Source organism: Carassius auratus, unplaced genomic scaffold (assembly GCF_003368295.1).
Source record: "Carassius auratus strain Wakin unplaced genomic scaffold, ASM336829v1 scaf_tig00016071, whole genome shotgun sequence".
NCBI classification, from domain to species: domain Eukaryota; kingdom Metazoa; phylum Chordata; class Actinopteri; order Cypriniformes; family Cyprinidae; genus Carassius; species Carassius auratus.
This window is the reverse complement of record NW_020524644.1, coordinates 1-27682: the sequence shown is the minus strand read 5'-3', so window position 1 is coordinate 27682 and position 27682 is coordinate 1. Positions and strand designations below refer to the sequence as shown.

The 27682-nt window shown below is 40.0% G+C and overlaps 1 protein-coding gene across 4 annotated transcripts in view; it reads right to left on the bottom strand.

Annotated features, from left to right (window-relative positions):
* Nucleotides 1-27636, bottom strand: part of LOC113075004 (piggyBac transposable element-derived protein 2-like) — a 32488-nt gene extending 4852 nt beyond the window's left edge. Inside the window, exons 1-3 of one of the 4 annotated variants that reach the window (XR_003280869.1) lie at nt 27515-27636; nt 23673-23756; nt 956-1045 (exon numbers count right to left, since the gene is read on the bottom strand). Coding sequence is in view for 2 of the 4 variants with exons in the window: in XM_026247720.1 (XP_026103505.1) it covers nt 16386-17696 (1311 nt within the window). In the remaining 2 variants the exon portion in view is untranslated. Of the gene's footprint in view, nt 1-955; nt 1046-11528; nt 12109-16069; nt 17960-18619; nt 18728-23672; nt 23757-27514 lie in introns of those variants that run through there. The other 3 variants (XR_003280870.1, XM_026247720.1, XM_026247721.1) reach the window with 3 other exon arrangements.
* Between the last annotated feature and the right edge of the window lie 46 nt (nt 27637-27682).

The window sequence follows — 27682 nt, the reverse complement described above, 5'->3', positions numbered from 1 at the left end:
GGTTAGTCACATTGTACTGCTATTATTTTGAACAATACTGTACATGTAGTCCTCCATTGTTGTTGGTGTTACATGACGTAACGGTGTCTGACTATGGTTGAGACGTGGGGTGATGACATCATTGTTTCACAAAACATACAGATTGGCAGAACACAAAACCCCAAAGGTGTCATTTTCAGATTTATCCACTCTGGGACCCGGTTAAAAAAAAAAAAGCGTTTTCACTGCCCTGGATGCTGGATCCGTTTGGACAAAACGCATATACCATACAACATATTTACATATACAACTAAATGTGTCTCCGCATGTATGGGGCCTTACTGTGGTTGGTTTTTGTGTATAACAGATGACTCAATGAAACGATTCCCAGGTATGTTGCGGTTATGTACTTTCTCTCCAGTGTGAATCCTCTCGTGTGTTTTCAGATTTATTGGCTGACTGAATCTCTTGTCACAGTGTGAACACTTGTAAGGTTTCTCTCCAGTGTGAATCCTCTCATGTGTTTTCAGACGTGATAAATTATTGAATCTCTTGTCACAGTGTGAACACTTGTAAGGTTTCTCTCCAGTGTGGAACCTCTCATGTGTTTTCAGACTTGATGACACACCGAATCTCATGTCACAGTGTGAACACTTGTAAGGTTTTTCTCCAGTGTGAACCCTCTCGTGCAGTTTTAAACTGCTCTCTGAACTAAAAGTTTTTTCACACCCACAGCACATGTACTCTTTTTCACCAGTATGTATTCTCTGATGTACTTTCAAACTTTGTAGATGCAAAAAACTCTTACCACACAAATGACATGAATGTGGCTTCTTCTTTGCATGAACTTTCAAGTGTTTCTTCAGAAGTGAAGCCCATAAAAACATTTTACCGCATTGATCACATGCATGCTGCTTCTCTCCAGTTTGGATGTTCACGTGATACTTAAGGTTTGATGATTGTGTGAAACTCTTACCGCACTGGGAAAGTTTTCCGCCAGTTTTCACATGATTCTTCTCCTCAACTTCACTTGATTCTTCATTTTCCTCTTTTTCTTCAATGAATTCTGAAATAAAAGTAAAATGTATTTATTTTTGGTATAATGTTAAAATCTGAGAGAACATCTGCAAATACACAATTTACTTTTCTTGCTTTAGATTAACTGTCTTGTCTACTGTAATGTTACTGTAATGTGTTTTACTAATTTAATAGGGAGACCCGTAAAACATTTTTAAGCATCATTTTTCTATTCGGTCAGTTTGACCCCAGGGTCTGTAAAGGTGCCATATGCAAAAATTGAGGTAAAAATATCCAAAAAATTACCAACACGCATGAATGAGAAGAAATAAGGGCGATGATGTCATTAAAAAAATGTCAAGTTATAGTGCTGCAGAGATATCAACCTTAATTAGCATTACTAGCCCTGGCCCAACAAGTGTCGTAATACCAGTTTCGGCCATGGGCGGCGGTATGCGGGCAACATAACCACCAGCCAACCTGTAATACACTAATAACTCGCACGGCTTGTGGGCGTACCTGAACCTGATGTCAATCATGTGGAAAGTACAGCCCAGTACTTCATTTCAGTTCAGGGAAGAGAGAGGAAGGATGGCTCAAGCCCTTGGCAAGAGACCACCACCCGCTACAGGGTATAACATAGAAATGTATCGAAGGCTGTTCGATAAACGTGCTAATGTTAGTGATGGCTAATCGTAGCTGCGTTTGATAATTAGCTAGCTATAAGTTACCCATTTTTTTTATATAATAACTAAGCTGCTCTGTCTAGTCTGTTGGTCTCCGTGTCCTCTTTGCTTCGTGGTTTTTCTGGGCGTGAGAAAATTGATGTGTGGCGTGAAAGCGTGTGAAAAGAGTCAATTGCGTGTGTCTCACGGTGAATGCTTGAGAGTTGGCAGCTCTGGTTACGTTGGTTGGCGCTAGCTTGGTCAACCTCAGCTGTCTGATGTTTACCAATGATGTTGACAGAATGCTGTCTGTCAAATTAATTTAATTCAAATAATGTGTATAAACAACTTAAAATGTAATATGAACAAAACGAATAGGAGCATATTCACTGGTAAAGGTGAAGGGGAGTATCTTGAAGATGTCATGTTTCAAAATCACTTGACATCACCCAACGTTCCTCTGGAGGCAAAACGTCCTCTTAGGCTTCGGCTATGGCTGTAGGGTTGTTGTGAAGGTAGGGGCAGAGCATAGAGGCTATGCCGTTTCTCGTTTGTTACTCTAGAGTAGACCAATTCACTTTATTGAGGCATAATGCTCCCATCTGGTATGGAATGTGGAGTATGACTTGATATGTTTTTTGCCAGACATGACAGATGGCACCTTTAAGCTGTATAAAACAAGAAATATATAAATTTTACTAGGGCTGTGATGGTGGCAGATTTTTACCACTTTACCACCATATATATATATACATAGAACAAAATTATAAACGCAACACTTTAGTTTTTGCCCCCATTTTTTTTGAGCTGAACTCAACGATCTAAGACTTTTCCTGTGTACACAAAAGGCCTATTTCTCTTAAACATTGTCTAAATCTGTGTTAGTGAGCACTTCTCCTCCATCCATCATCCTAATCCATCCACCTCACAGGTGTGGAATATCAAGATGCTGATAAGACAGCATGATTTTTGCACTGGTGTGCCTTAGGCTGGCCACACCAGTGCACCAGTGGGGGGTCTGAAAACCAGATCTCCTTCACATAGTGCTGACCAGGTTGTTGATTGTGGTCTGTGTAATGTTGGTGCACTCCTCTTCAATGTCTGTGAGAAGTTACTTGATATTGTCAGGAACTTGAACAAGTTCCATCCAAAAGATCCATCCAATCCAGAGCATCCCAAAAATGCTCAATAGGGGACATCTCCAGTCAGTATGCTGGCCAGTATGTTTTCAGCTTCCAGGAATTGAGTTCAGATCCTTGCAACATGGGCCATGCATTATCATGCTGCAACATGAGGTGATGGTCGTGGATGAATGGCACAAAAATGGGCCCCAGAATATCGTCAAGGTATCTCTTTGCATTCAATATTCTATCAATAAAATGCACCTGTGTTCGTTGTCCTTAACATAGGCCTGCACATACCATAACCCCACCGCCACCAACACTGACATCAGCAAACCGCTCAACCACACAATGTCATACATACTATCTGTCATCTGCCCTGTACAGTGAAAACCTGGATTTATGTGTAAAGAAAACACCTCTCCAAAGTTCCAGATGCCATCGAATGTGAGCATTTGTCCACTTAAGTCAGTTTTGACGATGAACTGCAGTCAGGTTGAGACCCCGAGGACGAAGAGCATGCAGATGAGCTTCCCTGAGATGGTTTCTGACAGTTTGTGCAGAATTTATTTGGTTGTGCAACGCCATTTGTTGCAAGCAGCTGTCTGGGTGGCAGGCCTCAGACGATCTTGGAGGTGAAGATTCTGGATATGGAGGTCCTGGGCTGGTGTGGTTACATGTGGTCTGCAGTTGTGAGGCCGGCTGGATGTACTGCCAAATTCTCTGAAACACCTTTGGAGACGGCTTATGGTAGAGAAATGAACATTCAATTCATGGGCAACAGCTCTGGTGGACATTCCTGCAGTCAGCATGCCAATCGCATGCTCCCTTAAAACTTGCAACATCTGTGGCATTGTGCTGTGTGATAAAACTGCACATTTTAGAGTGGCCTTTTATTGTGGCCAGCCTAAGGTCTGTGCAGTAATCATGCTGTCTAATCAGCATCTTGATATTCCACACCTGTGAGGTGGATGGATTATCTCGGCAGAGGAGATGGGCTCACTAACACAGATTTTGAGAGATATTTGAGAGAAATAGGCCTTTTGTGTACATGGAAAAAGTATTAGATCTTTGAGATCAGCTCAAGAAAAACTGGGGGAGTGTATACAGTAGGTGGACAACCTAAATGGGACAACAGGGCCGCGGCGTTAACCCCAAGTCAGTCGCGTGTTAAAATAATTCGTGAAACTACCGCCAGGTGGTGCAAAGGGATGGATTTCTAAATGGATGTAATTGTAAAATGAGATAAGAGGAGGAAGTAAAACAACAATAACATTATGATATAACATTGTAACATCTTTAAAAAAAAACATTAAAAAATGTACAGTGAGTTAATTTCAAAACGTAGGATAGACTTAGGCTACAGTCTACTCATCAAAAATTAAAAGACCTTTACACAAAGGATCATATGCATGATATTGTTATTAAACAGTAATTAAATATAAGGCACATACATACATATACATATATATATATATATATTGTGACGAGTCAGCTGCCTCCTCCCTGATTATCACCGGCACCCCGTCCTAAATCGCCGCCCTTCACCAGGCTCCCGACTGGAGTGGGTGTGTGAGAGGAGGGGCGCTGGACGAGTCAGGGCTGGCGGCGTGTGATGGGGCACACCTGAAGGAAGTGGAGCCTCATTACCGCCGCTGTTTAAAAGCCCAACGCGCCTCTCCTCAGGAGACCGGTCTCTTCCCCGTGCATGCACACTGGTGTCCTCGTGGGTCCAGGAAGGGTGCGTTGAGGGACTCCCGCGCCACCAAGACGTGAGCTGCCGGACCCGCGATCCGGATGGGAAACCGCACCAGTATACACGGCCGACGGGCCAGGATGCCGGGCCGTCCATCCCCTACCAGCGCCGCGGCCGACGAGAGAGACGCGGCCGCTACGAGAAGCCCCCGCCCCTCGCGCCCCGGACCAAGGAGGGGAGCGCGTGCGGCCGCCGGACTCCGCCCCTTGCCTGGACCCTTCCTTGATGAACACTGCCCGACCCACACAAACCCCGCAGCACAACGAGGACACCAGATCCCCTGTTATTTTGGACACTTTCCCCCTTTGGCCACTTTTATTCCCTTTGTTTTATGATTTCTGTTAATAAAAGCCTCTCCGAGGCCTGACGCCACGCCCACTGTGTCTGTCTTGTGCTCCTCGCGTGACTATATATATATATATATAGTACAGACCAAAAGTTTGGACACACCTTCTCATTCAAAGAGTTTTCTTTATTTTCATGACTATGAAAATTGTAGTCACACTGAAAGCATCAAGGGCTATTTGACCAAGAAGGAGAGTGATTGGGTCCTGCGCCAGATGACCTGGCCTCCACAGTCACCAGACTTGAACCCAATCGAGATGGTTTAGTGGTGAGCTGGACCAGGACAGGAGGCAAAAGGGCCAACAAGTGCTAAGCATCTCTCGGGGAACTCCTTCAAGACTGTTGGAAGACCATTCCAGGTCACTACCTCTTGAAGCTCATCAAGAGAATGCCAATAGTGTGCAAAGCAGTAATCAAAGCAAAAGGTGGCTACTTTTGAAGAACCTAGAATATGACATTTTCAGTTGTTTCACACTTTTTTGTTATGTATATAATTCCACATGTGTTAATTCATAGTTTTGATGCCTTCAGTGTGAATCTACAATTTTCATAGTCATGCCGATAACGGCCCACAACTAATTTATATATATATATATATATATATATATATATATATATATATATATATATATATATATACATACACAGTACAGTACAGACCAAAAGTTGGACACACCTTCTCATTCAAGGAGTTTTCTTTATTTTCATGACTACGAAAATTGTACATTCACAGTCTTTGGTACTTTTAATTGTGATGATTTTGGCTCACATTGAACAAAACCCCACCAATTCAACATTCATTTATAAACAAATTTGAATACTTCATAAAAAACATTTTTAGTGACTTGTTTGCCTTCTGGAAAGTACGTTAATTTATGTACATGTACTACCAATACTTGGTAGGGGCTCCTTTTGCTTTAATTACTGGCTCAATTCAGCATGGCATGAAAGTGATCAGTTTGTTGCACTGCTGAGGTGGTATGGAAGCCCAGGTTTCTTTGACAGTGGCCTTCAGCTCGTCTGCATTATTTTTTCTCGTTTCTTATTTTCCTCTTGACTATACCTCACAGATTCTCTCTGGGGTTCAGTTCTGGTGAGTTTGCTTGCCAGTCAAGCTCACCAAAACCATGGTCATTTAACCAACTTTTGGTGCTTTTGGCAGTGTGGGCAGGTGCCAATCTTGCTGGAAAATGAAATCAGCATCTTCAAAAAGTTGGTCAGCAGAAGGAAGCATGAAGTGCTCCACAATTTATTGGTAAACGGGTGCAGTGACTTTGGTTTTCAAAAAAAACACAATGGACCAACACCAGCAGATGACATTGCACCCCAAATCATCACAGACTGTGGAAACTTAACACTGGACTTCAAGCAACTTGGGCTATGAGCTTCTTCAACCTTCCTCCAGACTCTAGGACCTTGGTTTCCAAATTAAATACAAAACTTGCTATTATCTGAAAAGTGGACTTTGGACCACTGGGCAACAATCCATTTCTTCTTCATCTCAGCCCAGGTAAGACACCTCTGATGTTTTCTGTGGTTCAGGAGTGGCTTAATAAGAGGAATATGACAACTGTAGCCAAATTCCTTGACACATCAGTTGTGCGGTGGCTCTTGATGCCTTGACGGGTTTGCACATCCTGAAAAAACTTTCGTTCTATATTAACATATAAAAATTTAATTTTTTCTCTCTCTCTCTCTCTATATATATATATATATGTATATAAATTACTTTTATGGTGAACGCAGATTGCAGTAAGCACAACTTGACACGCCATTCCCGCATCTGCGCACGCACCCACTCTCGCTCTCACCTCCAGTTTGCGGATGAATACAAATTGTCAACATAATATACAACTAGGCTATATACCTGCAAAATACATCAGCGCAGTCCCGCGCAGAGAAAATAAAAATAAAAAAGCCCATGATGAAGCACGTGCATCACTTTCAGGTAGCTACGTTCAAAATCCTGTGAAAATATTTTGATTGCTGATGATATTAAATGTGTTTTAATGCTGGTAATAATTTCACCACCAACGACAACACATTTGAATGAATATTCTAGATTTCAGGACTTAAAATGGTAATTGCTGTTGTTACACTTACAAGACGATCAAATCCTTGCTTAATTAGGGGCCAAGCACCGAAGGTACGAGGCACCTATTGTTTTCGTTCCCGTTCTTATTATTAGGGGCCAAGCACCGAAGGTACGAGGCACCTATTGTTTTCATTCCTGTTCTTCTCATAATTATTAGGGCCAAGCACCGAAGGTGCGAGGCACCTATTTTTTTTCGTTCCCGTTCTTATTATTAGGGCCAAGCACTGAAGGTGCATAGGCACCTATTGTAATCGTTGGCGTTATTCTTATTGTTCTGCCACAAGTCTATGGCAGCCCATAGAACCGATTGGGGGAAAGTTATAAAACTTGCCACACTGATGGAGGACACTTTCAACATTAACCATAGCAAATTTGAAGTCTCTAACTCAAACTCACTAGCGCCACCACTTGTCCAAAGTTGCAGTAATGTTTATGCTAATAACTTTTGAACCGTAAACCAGAAAACGGAAATTATTTTTTTCCTCTGAATCCTTGGCCCATACCAAGTTAAATGATATAATGGCAAGGTTTAATTTTTTACTATTTTCAAATGTACAAAAAACATACTTTTTCAAACACGTCCTAGACGGTAAGCTGATTTTCACGAAAATTGTCTCAGATCATCTTCAGACCATTCTGGCAAAAAGTTATGGAATTCAAGTTGGTTCGTCCAACCGTTCTCAAATGACACATGAACAAATTTGACGAAAAGCACACAAAAATGCATGTGAGGCTATATCTCGACAACGGTTTGGCGTATTGAGACCAAACTTGATGTGTGTTAGAACAACCTGAGACTACCTTTAGTGTTTCGACGCAGCGCCACCTAGTGGTCCAGAAATATAAAAAATGCATATCTTTGCATTTAACTTCTGAATGGTTTGGCCAATAACTGAAAACTGGTCTCTTTAAATTCAGTGCATCATGTCGAGTCGAACAATATCCAATTTTCCCATTTCAACCATTTTAGCCATAAGCCATTTTAAATTATGTTTTAAAGTGCTTTATTTTTTTCTCTTTTTTTTACACATTATTGTATTGTTACGAACATAATTACAAAAATATTTGGCTCCATGCCCTGATATAGTACTTTAAAAGTTTGGTGGCCGCGCCACCTTGTTGTCAAAAGTTATAATGAAATATCTAAAAAAAAATGCTAATAATTTTTGGATAATTTAGACTATTGAAATGAAAGTAGTCTCCCTATACTCAATGGGTCATGCCAAGAGCATCGATACCAATAATACCAAAATTGGCCATACTTCCTTGTCCTCTATAATAGTGTCAATATAATAAAGAGTTTTTGTTTAGCGCAACAACGAATTTGATGGAAAGATGCCAAAAATGCATCTGAGGCTGTATCTCTGCATCCATTTGAAAATATTTGCCAATATGTGCCATTATCACCTTAATTTGGTAACAGTGCCACCTATTGGTCAAGAGTAATAAACCATTAATCATTAACCATTAATAATTACATTTATAAAAATGCTAATAACTTTTTATTGCATAAGCCTATTACTCCTCATCAACCATTGGTCCGATTTTCACCAAATTTAAATCAGATGATCTTCAGGCTGTCCTGACAAAATGTTATGGATTTTGTGTCGATAGACAAAAACTTTTTTGCATACCACAGCGAGTAATTTGAGGCATGATGCCAAAATGACACTTCAGGCTGTATCTCTGCAATGCTGTAGCATATTGACACCAAACTTTGTGTTATTGTCATCTCACACAGAATACACCAAAATGATTTAATTACAGTGCCACCTGTTGGTCAAAGGTGATAAGCCATTTAATCATATTATTAGTGGTTGTATTTATGATTTTTCAGCCATTTCAATTACAATCATCCTAAAATTACTTTAATTGATCATTCTTGCACTTCGTGTGATGCTCTATGCCATGCTTAATAAAATCATAGCCATAGGTAATTGTCTAGAGCTACAACTGCAATTTATAATTAATGCAATTTAATGACAATTTATTTATTTACTTTGTTAAAGTTTTATTTTGAGTTTTATTTTGACTACCTTATAGTAGTTTTTTTTTTTTTTGAAGGAGGGGGCACAAGAATACTATTCTGCTAAGGGCATCCATTTGGCCCGTAGCGACCCTGCTATATATACAGTCTTGTTCAAAATAATAGCAGTACAATGTGACTAACCAGAATAATCAAGGTTTTTAGTATATTTTTTATTGCTACGTGGCAAACAAGTTACCAGTAGGTTCAGTAGATTGTCAGAAAACAAACAAGACCCAGCATTCATGATATGCACGCTCTTAAGGCTGTGCAATTGGGCAATTAGTTGAAAGGGGTGTGTTCAAAAAAATAGCAGTGTCTACCTTTGACTGTACAAACTCAAAACCATTTTGTACAAACATTTTTTTTTTCTGGGATTTAGCAATCCTGTGAATCACTAAACTAATATTTAGTTGTATGACCACAGTTTTTTAAAACTGCTTGACATCTGTGTGGCATGGAGTCAACCAACTTGTGGCACCTCTCAGCTGTTATTCCACTCCATGATTCTTTAACAACATTCTACAATTCATTCACATTTCTTGGTTTTGCTTCAGAAACAGCATTTTTGATATCACCCCACAAGTTCTCAATTGGATTAAGGTCTGATTGGGCTGGCCACTCCATAACATTAATTTTGTTGGTTTGGAACCAAGACTTTGCCCGTTTACTAGTGTGTTTTGGGTCATTGTCTTGTTGAAACAACCATTTCAAGGGCATGTCCTCTTCAGCATAGGGCAACATGACCTCTTCAAGTATTTTAACATATGCAAACTGATCCATGATCCCTGGTATGCGATAAATAGGCCCAACACCATAGTAGGAGAAACATGCCCATATCATGATGCTTGCACCTCCATGTTTCACTGTCTTCACTGTGTACTTTGGCTTGAATTCAGAGTTTGGGGGTCATCTCACAAACTGCCTGTGGCCCTTGGACCCAAAAAGAACAATTTTACTCTCATCAGTCCACAAAATGTTCCTCCATTTCTCTGTGTTCTTTGGCAAATTGTAACCTCTTCTGCACATGCCTTTTTTTTAACAGAGGGACTTTGCGGGGGATTCTTGAAAATAGATTAGCTTCACACAGACGTCTTCTAACTGTCACAGTACTTACAGGTAACTCCAGACTGTCTTTGATCATCCTGGAGGTGATCATTGGCTGAGCCTTTGCCATTCTGGTTATTCTTCTATCCATTTTGATGGTTGTCTTCCGTTTTCTTCCACGTCTCTCTGGTTTTGCTCTCCATTTTAAGGCATTGGAGATCATTTTAGCTGAACAGCCTATCATTTTTTGCACCTCTTTATAGGTTTTCCCCTCTCTAATCAACTTTTTAATCAAAGTACGCTGTTCTTCTGAACAATGTCTTGAACGACCCATTTTCCTCAGCTTTCAAATGCATGTTCAACAAGTGTTGGCTTCATCCTTAAATAGGGGCCACCTGATTCACACCTGTTTCTTCACAAAATTGATGACCTCAGTGATTGAATGCCACACTGCAATTTTTTTGAACACAACCCTTTCAACTAATTCAACTAATTGCCCAATTGCACAGCCTTAAGAGCGTGCATATCATGAATGCTGGGTCTCATTTGTTTTCTGAGAATCTACTGAACCTACTGGTAACTTGTTTGCCACGTAGCAATAAAAAAATATACGAAAAACCTTGATTATTCTGGTTAGTCACATTGTACTGCTATTATTTTGAACAATACTGTATACTGTTAACATTATAAATATTATTGTCATTTTAAACCCGTAACGAAATAATCAAACATCTATCTACCCATATAAGAAATAAACTTTTTTTTGAATGTTTGCAAAAGTCCCAGAAACGTCGTGGGCACGTCCTCAAAAGACGTCGTTAGTTGGTCCCATGGGGAACCTTGTAGCGACGTGGTCCCCTGGTCTCTGTAGTTTAGCTATATATATGGATGTTTAACTATTTTTCTGCAGTTACTATCGAATCAGTGAAAAGCAAATTTAAAGGGTACCTTAGCTAAAGTGTCCATCAGTGATGACAAAGAATAACATCCAAATGATAGTATGTATACTGTTAACATTATAAATACTATTGTCATTCTAAACCTGTAACGAAATAATCTACCCATATAAGAAAGAAACTTTTTTTTTGATTGTTTGCAAACGTCCCAGAAACGTCGTGGGCACGTCCTCAAAAGACGTCGCTAGTTGGTCCCATGGGGAACATTGTAGCTACGTGGTCAGCTGGTCTCAGATAACTCTCTCTCCCGTTTTTATTATAGGTGTTTCTGATTTTTATTATTAAGATTACTTTTATTTGATTATTAAACTGCTAAAATATTTAAAATATATTCACATAGAAAACAGATTAAATTGAAATTATATTTCACACCACATAGCAGGTCACGGAGACATCTGTGAAAGAGCAAGCAAATTATCAGTAGAACCCGTGTTTTTAACGTAACCGCATCACATCAAGCAACTGTTGTTGCAAAAAACTTGGACTATGCCAGAAATAGAAAGGAATCATTTACTTTGGGATTACTTGGATTTGTACAGTCCCACTGGTTCTTTTATTCACTTTATACCCTTGGCTACTCACAATCTTTAGAAAAATACAACAGAAAAGCAGAATATATTAAAATAATATTTAGTATAGCAATTGTAAATGGATATGTAGATGGACTTGTAAATGTAGATAATGTAAACATGTAAATATAAATTTTGTTCCCTTCACTATGATAATGTAAACGTGTAAACATGTATAAGTACTTTAAGTGTTAAACATTTCCTGTACAAGTGTGTTGGTTACATACAAATAAAAAACTATATTCACTATGGACAAACAAGCAGACAGATGTGTCAAGGCTGTAACCAATAGGTGGTAGATGTGGTGGTGCTGGGACATCTTGATGGTGAGTAATGATGCAGGTTGTTTCTGCTGGTATGACAACACACTCCCAGCCTAAACTTTTCCAAAAGGCAGAATCCACCGATGAATCCTCACTGAACACATCCAGATTGTGGTGACCAAAAAAAGATGTAGTTCTGACAAAGTCCTAATACAGCTCAGAGGTCAGGAGGTCGGGGGCTCATGGTGACACCTTTGTAAAAGGTACTCCTGGAAAATATAAAAACATTTAGAATATTAATCCTACATTTAAAATAAATATTTTAGCAAGATATAAATTTTAGTCAAAAATTATTGCACTCCTTTTCTCTTCAATTATTTTCAAAATTAGACAAGGACACTAACATCAAATGTAAGTAAAGCTCTGGAGAAACATGACTCAAATCCACACGCATCGTTATAAATGATGCTGCTGGTTCAGATTTAACAGATGAAGTCATGCCTTGACTGTCAATTGTGATAAGACTTTTAGTAGTATGGCAATATTTGATAATACTTCACTCACCTTTGCTATAATAAGAGGTAATAATCACAAATAAAATACTGCTCGACTTCAGATCCCTATGCATAGAGACAGCATTTGAAACACTAATGTAAGCTGTTGTGTGGAGAACATTGAGACTCACATCTGTAAGTAGATGCGGTTATTACACCCAAACAGCTAGTGTGTGAACAGTCTATTAGTACCATACACCATGTAACAATCCTTAATTGAAGAAATGTGGCAAAATATCTCAAGAGAGAACCTCATATTATTAAATTCAAAAGTGCTTTCCATATTTGGATCAACATTTTTGCAGAGCAGCGTGTATCTGAGCAAGCACATCTGGTTTTGTGACAGAGCAAAGGAAATCCACATGGGAGCAGAGAGATACGCGCTCGTGCATTATTTTAATGTGCTTTCGTTACAATAAAGCGCTCTCACTGCTGCTTATGCACCGCTTACACATAGCCTACTGTATACGCACTACAAACGGAGTACGTGTGAACCTGTATAATGTACAGTCTTGTTCAAAATAATAGCAGTACAATGTGACTAACCAGAATAATCAAGGTTTTTAGTATATTTTTTATTGCTACGTGGCAAACAAGTTACCAGTAGGTTCAGTAGATTGTCAGAAAACAAACAAGACCCAGCATTCATGATATGCACGCTCTTAAGGCTGTGCAATTGGGCAATTAGTTGAAAGGGGTGTGTTCAAAAAAATAGCAGTGTCTACCTTTGAATGTACAAACTCAAAACTATTTTGTACAAACATTTTTTTTTCTGGGATTTAGCAATCCTGTGAATCACTAAACTAATATTTAGTTGTATGACCACAGTTTTTTAAAACTGCTTGACATCTGTGTGGCATGGAGTCAACCAACTTGTGGCACCTCTCAGCTGTTATTCCACTCCATGATTCTTTAACAACATTCCACAATTCATTCACATTTCTTGGTTTTGCTTCAGAAACAGCATTTTTGATATCACCCCACAAGTTCTCAATTGGATTAAGGTCTGGAGATTGGGCTGGCCACTCCATAACATTAATTTTGTTGGTTTGGAACCAAGACTTTGCCCGTTTACTAGTGTGTTTTGGGTCATTGTCTTGTTGAAACAACCATTTCAAGGGCATGTCCTCTTCAGCATAGGGCAACATGACCTCTTCAAGTATTTTAACATATGCAAACTGATCCATGATCCCTGGTATGCGATAAATAGGCCCAACACCATAGTAGGAGAAACATGCCCATATCATGATGCTTGCACCTCCATGCTTCACTGTCTTCACTGTGTACTGTGGCTTGAATTCAGAGTTTGGGGGTCGTCTCACAAACTGCCTGTGGCCCTTGGACCCAAAAAGAACAATTTTACTCTCATCAGTCCACAAAATGTTCCTCCATTTCTCTTTAGGCCAGTTGATGTGTTCTTTGGCAAATTGTAACCTCTTCTGCACATGCCTTTTTTTTAACAGAGGGACTTTGCGGGGGATTCTTGAAAATAGATTAGCTTCACACAGACGTCTTCTAACTGTCACAGTACTTACAGGTAACTCCAGACTGTCTTTGATCATCCTGGAGGTGATCATTGGCTGAGCCTTTGCCATCCTGGTTATTCTTCTATCCATTTTGATGGTTGTCTTCCGTTTTCTTCCACGTCTCTCTGGTTTTGCTCTCCATTTTAAGGCATTGGAGATCATTTTAGCTGAACAGCCTATCATTTTTTGCACCTCTTTATAGGTTTTCCCCTCTCTAATCAACTTTTTAATCAAAGTACGCTGTTCTTCTGAACAATGTCTTGAACGACCCATTTTCCTCAGCTTTCAAATGCATGTTCAACAAGTGTTGGCTTCATCCTTAAATAGGGGCCACCTGATTCACACCTGTTTCTTCACAAAATTGATGACCTCAGTGATTGAATGCCACACTGCAATTTTTTTGAACACACCCCTTTCAACTAATTCAGCTAATTGCCCAATTGCACAGCCTTAAGAGCGTGCATATCATGAATGCTGGGTCTCATTTGTTTTCTGAGAATCTACTGAACCTACTGGTAACTTGTTTGCCACGTAGCAATAAAAAAATATACGAAAAACCTTGATTATTCTGGTTAGTCACATTGTACTGCTATTATTTTGAACAAGACTGTATAACAAATATATTACAACACCTGTTGCACCGCTACAATGAATGAGCGCTATGAACAATGCATGGCAAACAAGAAAAAAAAAAGTCCCTGGACACGGGATTTAAGTCTATACATTTTGTTACATCTTTACTATAGTGATTATTTTGACTTATGTCTGTTCTAGAGCTGTTACAACTTTTGATAAAGTTTTTTTTTTTGTCCATATCACACAGACCTAGTTCATCCAATAAAGGCAGTTAACAATCTAGCTTCTGAGTACTAAGTTATTAACCTAACAATGGCGGGGTCAGTTAATTTTTTTTGCAGTGGGCCTTGCAAACATATGTGTTTGGTTGTGTGGGCCACGAGTTAAAAAAGGTTGGGGACCACTGGATTAGATCATGGTGGTCTCCATACAAAGACCTGTTGCCAAAGAGTGGATGATGAGGGGACCACAGCCAAACATCAGGACAGAAGTCTGTATGAATCAGGTAAGCAGAATAATTGCATTGTAAATAAACATTAATAAAACAAATGTTAAAGTCACTAGTCAAAGTAGTTTATTGGTTTAATCCCTATATAGCAAAACAATTTCTAACTATATGACATCACACACAAAAGCAATTTTAAGAGCTATATATCTTGCAGGAGTCTTTATTTATTAATTAGCATACTATGATGAAACTGGAAAATCAGAGATGCAGGATGCTAGTGTTTATTTATTATTACATGGGTTATGAATTTTATGGATTTATAGTATTCCATACATTTAAATTTCTAACATAATTATAAAATTATATTCTTTTTTTTCTTCTATGCATCTACGTGTATCCGAGTTTGGGATCAAATGTTTTGCCTTTTGCGATTAACATGTTAAGTTACAACGCAGCTGGTTGCAAAACGCGTTGCTTCAACATATGGTCGGGTAAAACCTTTTAAGAATGTTACAACAATCCTAACAATGACAAACATGCTATCATAAAACCATAAATTTCCACCCTATCATGCCATATTTACCTCTCAACCATCAACCTATCATACACAGGGAGAAGACTCGTATTCAGCGTGATCATAAAAAGACCGTGACTGACTACTTCTTCATCCATTGGCTTATTGGTGGCTTGCGTGCATACATCGCCACCTATGGGATTGCTCAATTATATTTAACAAAGCGGAACTCAAACTGGGGAGGAAAAGGAGTAAAAAAAAAAAAAAAAAAAAAGAAGAAGGGAAAATTTATATAATGGTTATATTTTTGGTAACAACAATTGCTTTGAATATAGTAGGAAAACACTATTTTGAAAACCCTATGTTTTTTTACGTTTAACCCTCTATGGTACGCAATATGATATAAGTGAGGAAAAAAATATTTGTTATGTTTTTCCTGCTTAAAATTGGAAACTATAACAATATCAATAAACATCATAATTATTTTTTAATGTATTTATTAATTAAAAGTTTGTTGCCTCAAGGCAACAGTGTACCACAATGGAAAAATTTTAACATTTGTCATTTTCATTAAGAAAAAATGTATACATTTATTGAAATCATCAATTTCTTTAACTAAACACTTGAACAAACAGATTTATCAAGTTTTTACTGAATTAAACATTTCATATTTAATAAAAAGTAACATTTATAATCCAGCCGTTGCCCTCAGGCAACATTGTACCACCATGGAACACAAACCATCATATCATCAAATTATGATATCAAAACATTACAATCTGTGTTATTTCAAGGTAAAACATTAACAATCACCATAACATTATCCTAATATGAACCTTATCCTAACAAGCATGTATATACACATACACAAGGACCTGCATGTACACAAGCACATACACAAAAAATCTCCTTCCTGACTAATGGCACCTCATTGCTTGTGAAAGTTGAGGAAGCAATTCCTCTCAACAGAAAAACACAGGTAGGTAACACATTTTGAGCACTGCACTTTTACAATGCCTGAACAACCTGGGTATTTGCATCTCCCCTTTCTTTCAACCCAAACAGGCCAATGACCGGTCTGATCAATGCGAACCAGCGTTGATGGTCGTGGTTCTACAGGGGTTTTTGGACGCTTCTCAGGCTGTTCTTCCTCAGTGTGCTGTGATGGTCTCCCTCTTCTCTTCAAGGTCTTCTTCTCCATACAGAGACATCCTGCAACTTCAGCTTTGAATTTTGCAAGGCTGCTCACATCTTTTGGGGGGATGCCACAGTCTCTGCTGTCTCTCCGGTAGAGGAGCCAGGCCTCAACAACAGCAAAATCAAACATGTGGAAGACCACTCGGTGATACCACTTTTTGGATCGAATCTTTGTTCTGTAGAGGGCAATGAGGGAGTCTAGTAGATCAACTCCTCCCATACTTTTGTTGTACTTGGTGACAATGCTTGGGCATTTCACCTGGACTGTTGTCTTCTTTTTTTTGTCCCATCTTGTCACAGTGGTTGCTGGATTTGCTGAGGCAAAGGTGGAGAGGAGAGTGACTGCTCGATTATCATGCCACTTCACAGCCCTAAGGGTAACCCCATTATAAATGGTCTCCTTTTCCTCAAAAGCCCCCCTTCCTTTCCTTTTCATGTCTTGATCTGTTGGGAGACAGCATCCAGCCAGACGATTGGTTCTGACTGTGCCAGTGCAGTGGATCTTCCTCTTTTCCAACAGCATCTGCAGGTCAACACTGGAGAACCAGTTGTCGAAGTACAACTTGTGAGAGATGTTGTCTGGAATGATGCTTGAAAGGGTAAGCACTATGTTACCACTAGCGCCTATGTCAGGCTGCCCGTTGCAAGGACAGATACACCCAGTGTACACCTCAAAGTTGTAGACCATGCCACTGCTATCAGCAAGAACAAAGACTTTATATCCCCAGCGTTTTGGCTTCTTGGGATTGTACTGTTTCATGGGGTGTTTCCCCTTGAATGGCACAATTTGTTCGTCCACACAAAGATTTTCATCAATTGGGATTGCTTGGAACTGCTCCAAGAGGGATGTCAGCAGTGGGCGCACCTTATACAGCTTGTCATAAGCTGGTTCTCCAATAGGAGCTTGCTTTAAGTTGTCAGAAAAGTGTAGATTGCGTTTGATAGCCTCCCAGCGATGCAAGGCCATGGTGTTTGCAACACAGTCGATCCTTGTTGCTGACTGCCAGTACATTCGGCATCCTGGAAGTCCGAAGATTGACATGAAACAAATGCCAATGAATTGCTCAATCTCCTCAAATGTGACTTTGAGTGGTTTGCTAGGATCACACTGTATGGCATAGAGGTTGGTTTGTTCTACTATATTTTCAATACAGCTACTAGTGAGGAGGCCTCTAAAGTATTCAGCAGGATGTTTTACATCTGTTGCCTTTGGGAGTCTGCCTCTCCATTGTGGTACTGGAAGGATTGTCCTGCATTTTTTCCACACTAAATTCTTAGCTCGTGTGTATTGCTGCTGGCAAGCCTCTGTAAAAAAAATAATAATTTAAAAAAATAAAATAAATAAAAACCCTTGTCAGTTGCAAATGTTTTTTTTTTTTTTTTTTTTTAATTGACCAATCATCCTACTCTAATCAAGCCTGCTACTGTACCTCCATTTTCACCATCACCTGATTCATTCTCAGTCTGAACTTCTTCCTGTTGATTTTCTACCATTATGGTAGCTCCATCTTCATCCTCATCTCCATCCTCACTCTCACTCTCACTCTCTCCCTGCCGAACTGTCACTATGACCTCATCTTCCTCATCACTACATGCCATCTCATCCTCACTCTCATCAACTGGCAGTGCTACCTGTGCTTTATACCTTTTGGAAGTGCCATAGAAAATGTGCGGATTCATCTCTTCTGCATTAAATCATAATATGTGCACATATATTATGTTAATTAACTTTCTTATAAATTAATTTCAAAATCATGCAAAAATGCAAATACATTTAGATAATTCAAACTCTTTTCCTTACAAATAAAATATACATATATTCAAACCTAGTATGCCTGGTATGGCCTTATGTGATTCCATTATGGTACAATGTTGCCTCGAGGCAACATGCAGTTTTATGTAATTTCCTATGAAATATTTGATGATATATAATGTAAAGTTTTTTTTAAATACTTCTTTACTTACCAATGAAGGTGATTCAGATTTTTTGTAGCTGATTATCTGGACAAAAATGAGTGAAAAATGACTTTTTCAGTGGAGAAAATATGGAGCCATGTGACATCTGCACGTGTGCTGAAAGAGGGAACAAAATGGACCCTTGTGGGTCATGTGACCACTCTTTTGCATTTTCATTGGTTAAATACGAGTTCCCCTCCCCTTAGAGAGCATTGACCAATTAGATTTTATTACGTTTTTATAAAAAAAAAAAGCTAAAATAGACTATGTTGCCTGGAGGCAACACCGTACCATAGAGGGTTAATGCCAAGCTAATGCAGTCTCATTATATAATTGTACATGCTATAAAAAAAATAATAATTTAATAAAATTCCTTCTCAATTCTTAAATTCTTACTCGCGTGCCAAGCCCGCGAAACCGGACAGCTGGCTTATATAAACCGGGGTCTGTGCCACCCGCGCGCACAGCCCGACTCCCCTTTGAGTGACATCCCCAGCAGTGCGTTTTCCTGAGGTAAATGAATTTACTTAATTAGTTTGGTTAAATTACTTTTAAAAAGTATGGGCCGACAACAAAAGTAAATGACATTTAAAGCTATGAAGAACACAAGTAATATTAAATTATAATAAGCAATGTTAATTATAATAAACAGTCTGAGGGAACAGTTCGTTTTTCTGAGGATTATAGGTGTTTCACTAATGAAACTCATTGAATTTTAATAAAAATTGGGCTGTCTTTTCCGGTAAATGTATCACATCTCACACAGACAATGATTTTCCGTCTTTTTATATCTACAGTCCGCTTATCGGAGGCGTTAAGACCGTTAAATGTCGTTACATCTGTGTGACGTCATTGCTAATGGAGCCAATCCGCTCCGTTTGATAAACGCTCTTTAGTTATCGGCAGTGTTTCCCATTCATTAACTAGGGTGGGGGACCGCCACAGTTTAAAAATAATCCGAAAATATATCTATACTCATCATTATTACATAAAAGGTCTTTAACGTTGTGTTTCGCACCATTGCTTTAGCAAAGTGTCAGTCAAATGAACTAAGAGTAATATGGCTTTCTCCTTTCATCAAGCCTGTTTGCGCTGCGGATTTCAAAGCCGCGCGCACTTGACACACGCGATCGGCTCATGATCCGGCGTTTACCGCGTCTCAGAGCTGCTGCTTTCACAGTGAATGCAGCTTAATATAATGTCAACGTTGCCTAAATAAACTAATTATAAACAATTCTTAATATCTTTATTATTCATATTTGAAGGAAAGTATTGCATATCACATGTTTGACTGCGAGCGCGTGAGCTAACTTACCCACCTCTCAAGAGCACACAGTCGGCGCTGCAGAAAGATTCGTGAGCGCTCAGACGCAGATCGAATGCTTATTTTGTATTTAAAGCGGCCGCAAAGCAAACAAACTTGTTGATCTCGTGCAGACTAAACACAAGGAGGGTAACCTCATTAAATATTGTTGTACTTTTCAATTCAATAGTATTTTCCCCTTTTATTTGTTTTGCTGTCTGGTCAATAAATAAACTCCAGCATATATGATTCTGTATCAACATTTGTAACATGTTTGTAAGATTTTTGGTTTAGATTTAATGGCCCTTTAACGTTCTTCTGCACATCTATGTGCACGATAACGCAGCGTTTGTGAGCGTATCTCTGCTTTGTTTCTGCGGCAGCGGATTTCGCCACCATTTCTGATATGGCGAACCATGGCTATGCAGCAATAAGAGACTCTCGCCAAACACCTCGCGCCTAGTTCGGCCGCGGCGTGGAAGTCTCGCCCCCTTCTTCCCTCTAAGGTGTGTCGAGTCACGTCCAGTTTAGTCGGGAAATCCTACATGGCTGCTGGCCAGGCGGCTGCTTCTCTCCATTCGATGGTGGTCCTTCAGGCCTACCAAGCGGAGCTACTAAAGGATTTAGATGAAGGTGAGGGCATCACACCTGAGGCGGTAAAGGAATTGGGGCCCTAAGGTCTTTCCACCGGCTCAACAGCGTCAACCTAAGAGGTTGAACCTGAGTTCGACGGCTAATGCCTCTCGTTCTCGGGCGCCGAATAGCAGCTCCTGATCTTTTTGCTGCTTGCCAGGGACTGCGCCCTCCGCCAGAGAGCGCTGTTGGACCGCTTTCGCAAATCCAACACTCTCACGGCAGTCCCTATGCTCAAAATCTGACTGTTTCGCCACTAACAGCGCCTCGAAGAGCATTGGATCGAGCCGTAACGCCAAACGCTCCTTCGGACACTCTGCGTTATCCAGCCTTCAGATTTCGAGGGGCGATGGCAAGGGTCCTGCACAAACGGCCCGTTTATGACAGCTCACGCAGCCGCCGCCTTTTCACTAGCTGCAGAGCCCGATGCTCAATCTGTTGGCCTAATTCCTGCCATGGACACGTTTCAGGATTATGCACAACAAGATGCAACGACTGTTACGCACACACTTCCTTTGTGCACGGACGCCACAAGCTTTTCGTGCCCGGATGTTTTAACGCGTGTGACAGTGTTGCAGGAAACTGACATTTTGAGACCGCTATTATTGTTTCGGGCAGCGTGGGAACGCTTGCCCGGCATTTCTCGATGGGTGTTACGCACAATTTGTCACGGATACACCATTCAGTTTCGAAAGGGACCGCCCCCTTTCCGCGGAATTCTTTCCACGGTGGTGAAACCGATGGATATAGCGGTGCTGCGACAGGAGATGTTGGCTCTGCTGAACAAAGGGGCTATAGAAGAAGTACACCCCTCTCAGATGGAGTCAGGGTTTTACAGCCGATATTTTTTGGTACCAAAAAAAGATGGCGGATTACGACCCATTCTGGATTTACGCTGTCTGAATCTTGCACTCAGGCCGAGCAAATTCAAGATGTTGACGGTAAAATCTATTTTGTCCCAGGTTCAACCAAACGACTGGTTTGTCACGATCGATCTGAAGGATGCGTACTTTCATATTCAGATCATAAAGAGACACAGGAAGTTCCTCAGATTCGCTTTAGAGGGCAAAGCGTATCAGTACCGCGTTCTTCCCTTTGGCTTAACTCTAGCTCCCCGTACGTTCTCAAAATGCATGGATGCAGCCCTGGCCCCGCTGCGGCTCCAGGGAGTCCGGGTTTTGAACTATTTGGACGATTGGCTGGTGTTAGTCACAATAACAGACTCAAGCACACTCTCATCAGGATCTTGTGCTGAGTCATTTAAACAACCTGGGTTTACGCACGAATTTCCAGAAAAGCGTTTTAATCCCTTCTCAGCCGATAACCTTTCTGGGAATAAACTTGGACTCTCGCGCGATGACAGGGAAGCTTTCTCTACCGCGCGCTCAGTCGATTGCGTCATTCGTGCGGGGCTTCAAAGCGGGTCAAACAGTGACAGTGAGACTGTGCCTCAGACTTTTGGGTCTAATGGCAGCAGCTATTCCCGTAATTCACTTGGGATTACTTCACATGTGCCCTTTTCAGTGGTGGACGAAAAGACGAAACATTTCACCCCGTTGTCATCCACATCGAACGATCTCGGTGACACGGCGATGTGTGATGTCGTTAAAACTATGGATGTCAAGCGAGTTTCTCCTAACCGGAGTTTGGCTGGGGATTTGTGCTTCCCGAGAGACTGTCACGACGGATGCGTCTATGACCGGGTGGGGAGCTGTTTGTCGAGGACGCCCAGCTCAAGGAGTGTGGACAGCGGCACAACGCAGCTGGCACATAAACAGATTGGAATTACTGGCGGTTTTTCTAGCTCTCCAGTATTTCGCGAGTCTGCTGATCGGCCGTCATGTACTGATCAGATCGGACAACATAGCGGTTGTGTCTTATCTGAATCATCAGGGAGGATTACGCTCTCGCCCCCTGTGCAGGCTGGCGAGGCTTCTTCTTCTTTGGTCTCACAACAAATTTCTGTCGGACCGGGCCGTTCATGTCCCCGGACGATTGAACTTCGGAGCAGATTTACTATCCAGACAGACTCTGGAGCAAGGGGAATGGAGATTTCACCCACAAACGGTGAGTCTCCTATGGCAGATTTTCGGAGAAGCAAAAGTGGATTTATTCGCGTTGAACACGACTACGCATTGCCCGCTATGGTTCTCCCTATGCCCTCCATCACCCCTGGGCTTGGATGCGTTAGCACACAACTGGCCCAGGACCAGTTTGTATGCGTTTCCCCCAATTCGTCTGATCCCAGCAGTATTATGCAGAATACGGCAGGACAGAGTGGAACGGCTGCTGCTAGTGGCTCCGCGGTGGCACACACAGCCGTGGTCTCTCCATGGGAGATTTCCCTCAGACACGATTTGTTATCACAAGCGCTGGGGCTGATTTGGCATCCCAGGCCGGATTTATGGAATCTGTGGGCATGGCCCTTGAGCGGAGTGAATTAATAGGTCCAGGTCTTTCTGCTGAAACTACCGAGACTATACTGAATTCTAGAGCAACTTCTACGAGACGCTTATATGCTTTCAAGTGGAGACTATTTACAGCCTGGTGTGAGCTTCGTAATGTGGATCCAGTTTACTGCCCAGTGGCTTCAGTACTGGAGTTCCTTCAGGACCGTTTTTCGGATGGAGTGACACCAGCCACCTTAAAGGTTTACGTGGCAGCCATTTCAGCTTACCACGAATATATAGACGGTGCCTCAGTGGGCCGTCATCCATTGGTTTCTCGTTTCATACAGGGTGCGCGACGGCTGAGGCCTTTCTGCCCTGTGCGAGTTCCTTCGTGGGATTTATCCATTGTGTTGCACGGTTTATCAGGGCATCCGTTTGAGCCCTTGGAAACTGTACCGGATAAAATACTGACTTTGAAGACACTTCTTCTCATGGCTTTATGCTCCCTCAAGAGAGTTGGGGCCAGGACCGCAGCATCTCATGGTTACCATGGTTACATACGTAACCAAGATGTGTTTCTATATGCATTGTACTATTTGATCTTGTATGCCCCAGTCGTAACCTTGTGTTTATGTTCTCCTCCGCTCTGCTCCTACCTGATTCTCTTCATTTCCCCACTATTGGTTGCATTTGATGCAAATGTCTGCCCTTGGAATCAATTATACAGTTTTCTTACCTGTCTCAGGTTTGTTCCTCCGTTAGTCACGTTGGCGGTATTCTTCTTCAGTAATGCTGGACGAAACATCGTTGGTACTGCCACCTAATGGCATAATTTTGATAAGCATCACTAATCTTCACAGTCCAATACAAAAACTACAACCACACAAATAACACTAGTCAATGCCAATACTTCAGAACGTGTACGCGTTTATTATTTTAAAGAATAAAGGAGAATCAATTAATTATGAATAAATTATTGTTATTGTGTAAATAATATTTAATAATGTAGGCTAATCCATAATAAATAGCTAGACTGATTCCTAGTAGTTTTAAAAATGTAATTTAATCAAATTACAAGTACTTTTTATTCCATAGTATAGTATTTCTGGAATCTGATTACATAACCCAGATTACATGTAACCAATTACCACCCAGCTCTGATTAGTATTTAGTGAATAAAGTAGTATTTGAATTTGAAAGTATTCTTTATATGGACATACAGTATTGTTCAAAATAATAGCAGTACAATGTGACTAACCAGAATAATCAAGGTTTTTAGTATATTTTTTATTGCTACGTGGCAAACAAGTTACCAGTAGGTTCAGTAGATTCTCAGAAAACAAATGAGACCCAGCATTCATGATATGCACGCTCTTAAGGCTGTGCAATTGGGCAATTAGTTGAATTAGTTGAAAGGGATGTGTTCAAAAAAATAGCAGTGTGGCATTCAATCACTGAGGTCATCAATTTTGTGAAGAAACAGGTGTGAATCAGGTGGCCCCTATTTAAGGATGAAGCCAACACTTGTTGAACATGCATTTGAAAGCTGAGGAAAATGGGTCGTTCAAGACATTGTTCAGAAGAACAGCGTACTTTGATTAAAAAGTTGATTAGAGAGGGGAAAACCTATAAAGAGGTGCAGGAAATGATAGGCTGTTCAGCTAAAATGATCTCCAATGCCTTAAAATGGAGAGCAAAACCAGAGAGACGTGGAAGAAAACGGAAGACAACCATCAAAATGGATAGAAGAATAACCAGAATGGCAAAGGCTCAGCCAATGATCACCTCCAGGATGATCAAAGACAGTCTGGAGTTACCTGTAAGTACTGTGACAGTTAGAAGACGTCTGTGTGAAGCTAATCTATTTTCAAGAGTCCCCCGCAAAGTCCCTCTGTTAAAAAAAAAGGCATGTGCAGAAGAGGTTACAATTTGCCAAAGAACACATCAACTGGCCTAAAGAGAAATGGAGGAACATTTTGTGGACTGATGAGAGTAACATTGTTCTTTTTGGGTCCAAGGGCCACAGGCAGTTTGTGAGACGACCCCCAAACTCTGAATTCAAGCCACAGTACACAGTGAAGACAGTGAAGCATGGAGGTGCAAGCATCATGATATGGGCATGTTTCTCCTACTATGGTGTTGAGGCCTATTTATCGCATACCAGGGATCATGGATCAGTTTGCATATGTTAAATACTTGAAGAGGTCATGTTGCCCTATGCTGAAGAGGACATGCCCTTGAAATGGTTGTTTCAACAAGAACAATGACCCAAAACACACTAGTAAACGGGCAAAGTCTTGGTTCCAAACCAACAAAATTAATGTTATGGAGTGGCCAGCCCAATCTCCAGACCTTAATCCAATTGAGAACTTGTGGGGTGATATCAAAAATGCTGTTTCTAAAGCAAAACCAAGAAATGTGAATGAATTGTGGAATGTTGTTAAAGAATCATGGAGTGGAATAACAGCTGAGAGGTGCCACAAGTTGGTTGACTCCATGCCACACAGATGTCAAGCAGTTTTTAAAAAACTGTGGTCATACAACTAAATATTAGTTTAGTGATTCACAGGATTGCTAAATCCCAGAAAAAAAAAAGTTTTGTACAAAATAGTTTTGAGTTTGTACAGTCAAAGGTAGACACTGCTATTTTTTGACACACCCCTTTCAACTAATTGCCCAATTGCACAGCCTTAAGAGCGTGCATATCATGAATGCTGGGTCTTGTTTGTTTTCTGACAATCTACTGAACCTACTGGTAACTTGTTTGCCACGTAGCAATAAAAAATATACTAAAAACCTTGATTATTCTGGTTAGTAACATTGTACTGCTATTATTTTGAACAATACTGTATCTGTATATGCACCTGATTTATCCATACATTAAAACAATGTCAGTAATTTACTTGCCTAAACCAGGCCAATCCCAAAACTAAATGACAGTAAAATGATTTGCAGATCAGATACACGGATGTCTGGAAACAGATCATTGACATCCTTTCCTGTTTTAAATGTTAAACAAATTCTTATAGCATAATTTCACAGATATCTTCAATATTAATATGATTTAAACATGCAAAATTGGCTAAAGTCTGTATTGTTGTGTTTAGTAATTGTGAGTAATATATCATCTTTTCTATTATTAGATTTTGCAACATCTACTGCTGCCTCTGATTTTTGTTCTTACAATCTTTATTGTCAAGGCAAGTAATGATCCTTAGCTTCATTTAAGGTGTTTAAGTTTGATATTTGCAATTTAATTTCCTTTTGAACTGTAAATTACATAGCCAAGTAATATTTTATCAATGAATATGCAGTGTAAGAGCCTACTTCCCTAAGATTAACAAGGCATTAATGTTGATTCTTTTTTTTTCTTTTTTTTACTGTTTTTGTCCACTACAGTTCTCTCATTTCTTCTTCGACACTTAAAGGTAAGATATTTGCCAAAGTTTACATTAAGTTCTATTTAATTAGTTTAAAACAAAACTAATCAAGTAATATATTACATACATTATACTTTGGGAAGTACATGTACCTTGCAGGGGATTTGTCTTTAGTGTTGAAAGATCACAAAAAAAAGTTTTTAAAACTTTACTGTCAATCAGTATTCACTTACTATTGAGGAAATAAGCTTGATATTAATTTTACTGGACATTAAAGTTGATAAAGTTAAAGCAAAAGAATGTTAAAATGAAATCTTACTTAATCTTACCAATAAATGTCTTTGGTCCTTTAAATATAGCAGTAGTGTATATCTATATCTATCTATCTATCTATCTATCTATCTATCTATATATATTATATATATATATATTATATATATAATTTAATTGTCTTTCTGGACAACTGTCAGATCAGCACTCTTCCCCATGATTGTGTAGCCTAGTAAACCAAACTGAGAGACCATTTTGAAGGCTCAGGAAACCTTTGCAGGTGTTTTGAGTTGATTAGCTGATTGGAGTGTTATTATTTGTACATGTATCCCACTATTCTTGACACTTATTTACTATTCGCTTGTTAAGTCTGACGTCACGTCTCACCGCTTCCGTGTCCAAACGCTCTATTAGATACCACGAGAAAACAACAAAAGGTGCTAATATAAACTCACAATATAGTATAATACTAGCGAAAATGTTATCCTAACCTTTAACTCCATACTGAAGTCCCAGATAGCCAGACAATGAAAAAAACATTTTTTATAATATAAAATTATTTGTGTTTGGAACGCTTGTGAGCACAGATACTGTAGTGTCCACCGTAAGTGTAAAAGGGTTTAGCTTGATAAATATAAATAAACAGTGCTCATAAACGGCTGCTGAGGTCGTATTCTCAAGTGAAGCGAGTCAAGGCTTGGATCCAGAAACAGCACTTCTTACGTCATCACTTAACAACCGAATAGATAAAAATTAATAGTTCTGATCTGAGGGAGAAATTTGACATTTTTACTTCCTGATTAAAATCCTTTAAATATAAACACTACAACTGTCTCTTAGAATGAGCTCTGAAAAGAGAGAGATGCACAGGAAATATGTTCATGCTTGGAGAACAACAAGGCAGGCTCTGACCAGATCTCCATCTCACCTGGAGAGTAATCCACCAGCTGAAGTACAATCACTTGATCTTCCACTTGAAGAACAATCACAAAAGGATGTTGACATGGTGATGATTTGTGGAGAGTGTTCATCTGACAATGAACCCTATTTGCATTCTGCAAATGTGGAAGAACAGTCAAGAGCAGCGACATGGGAG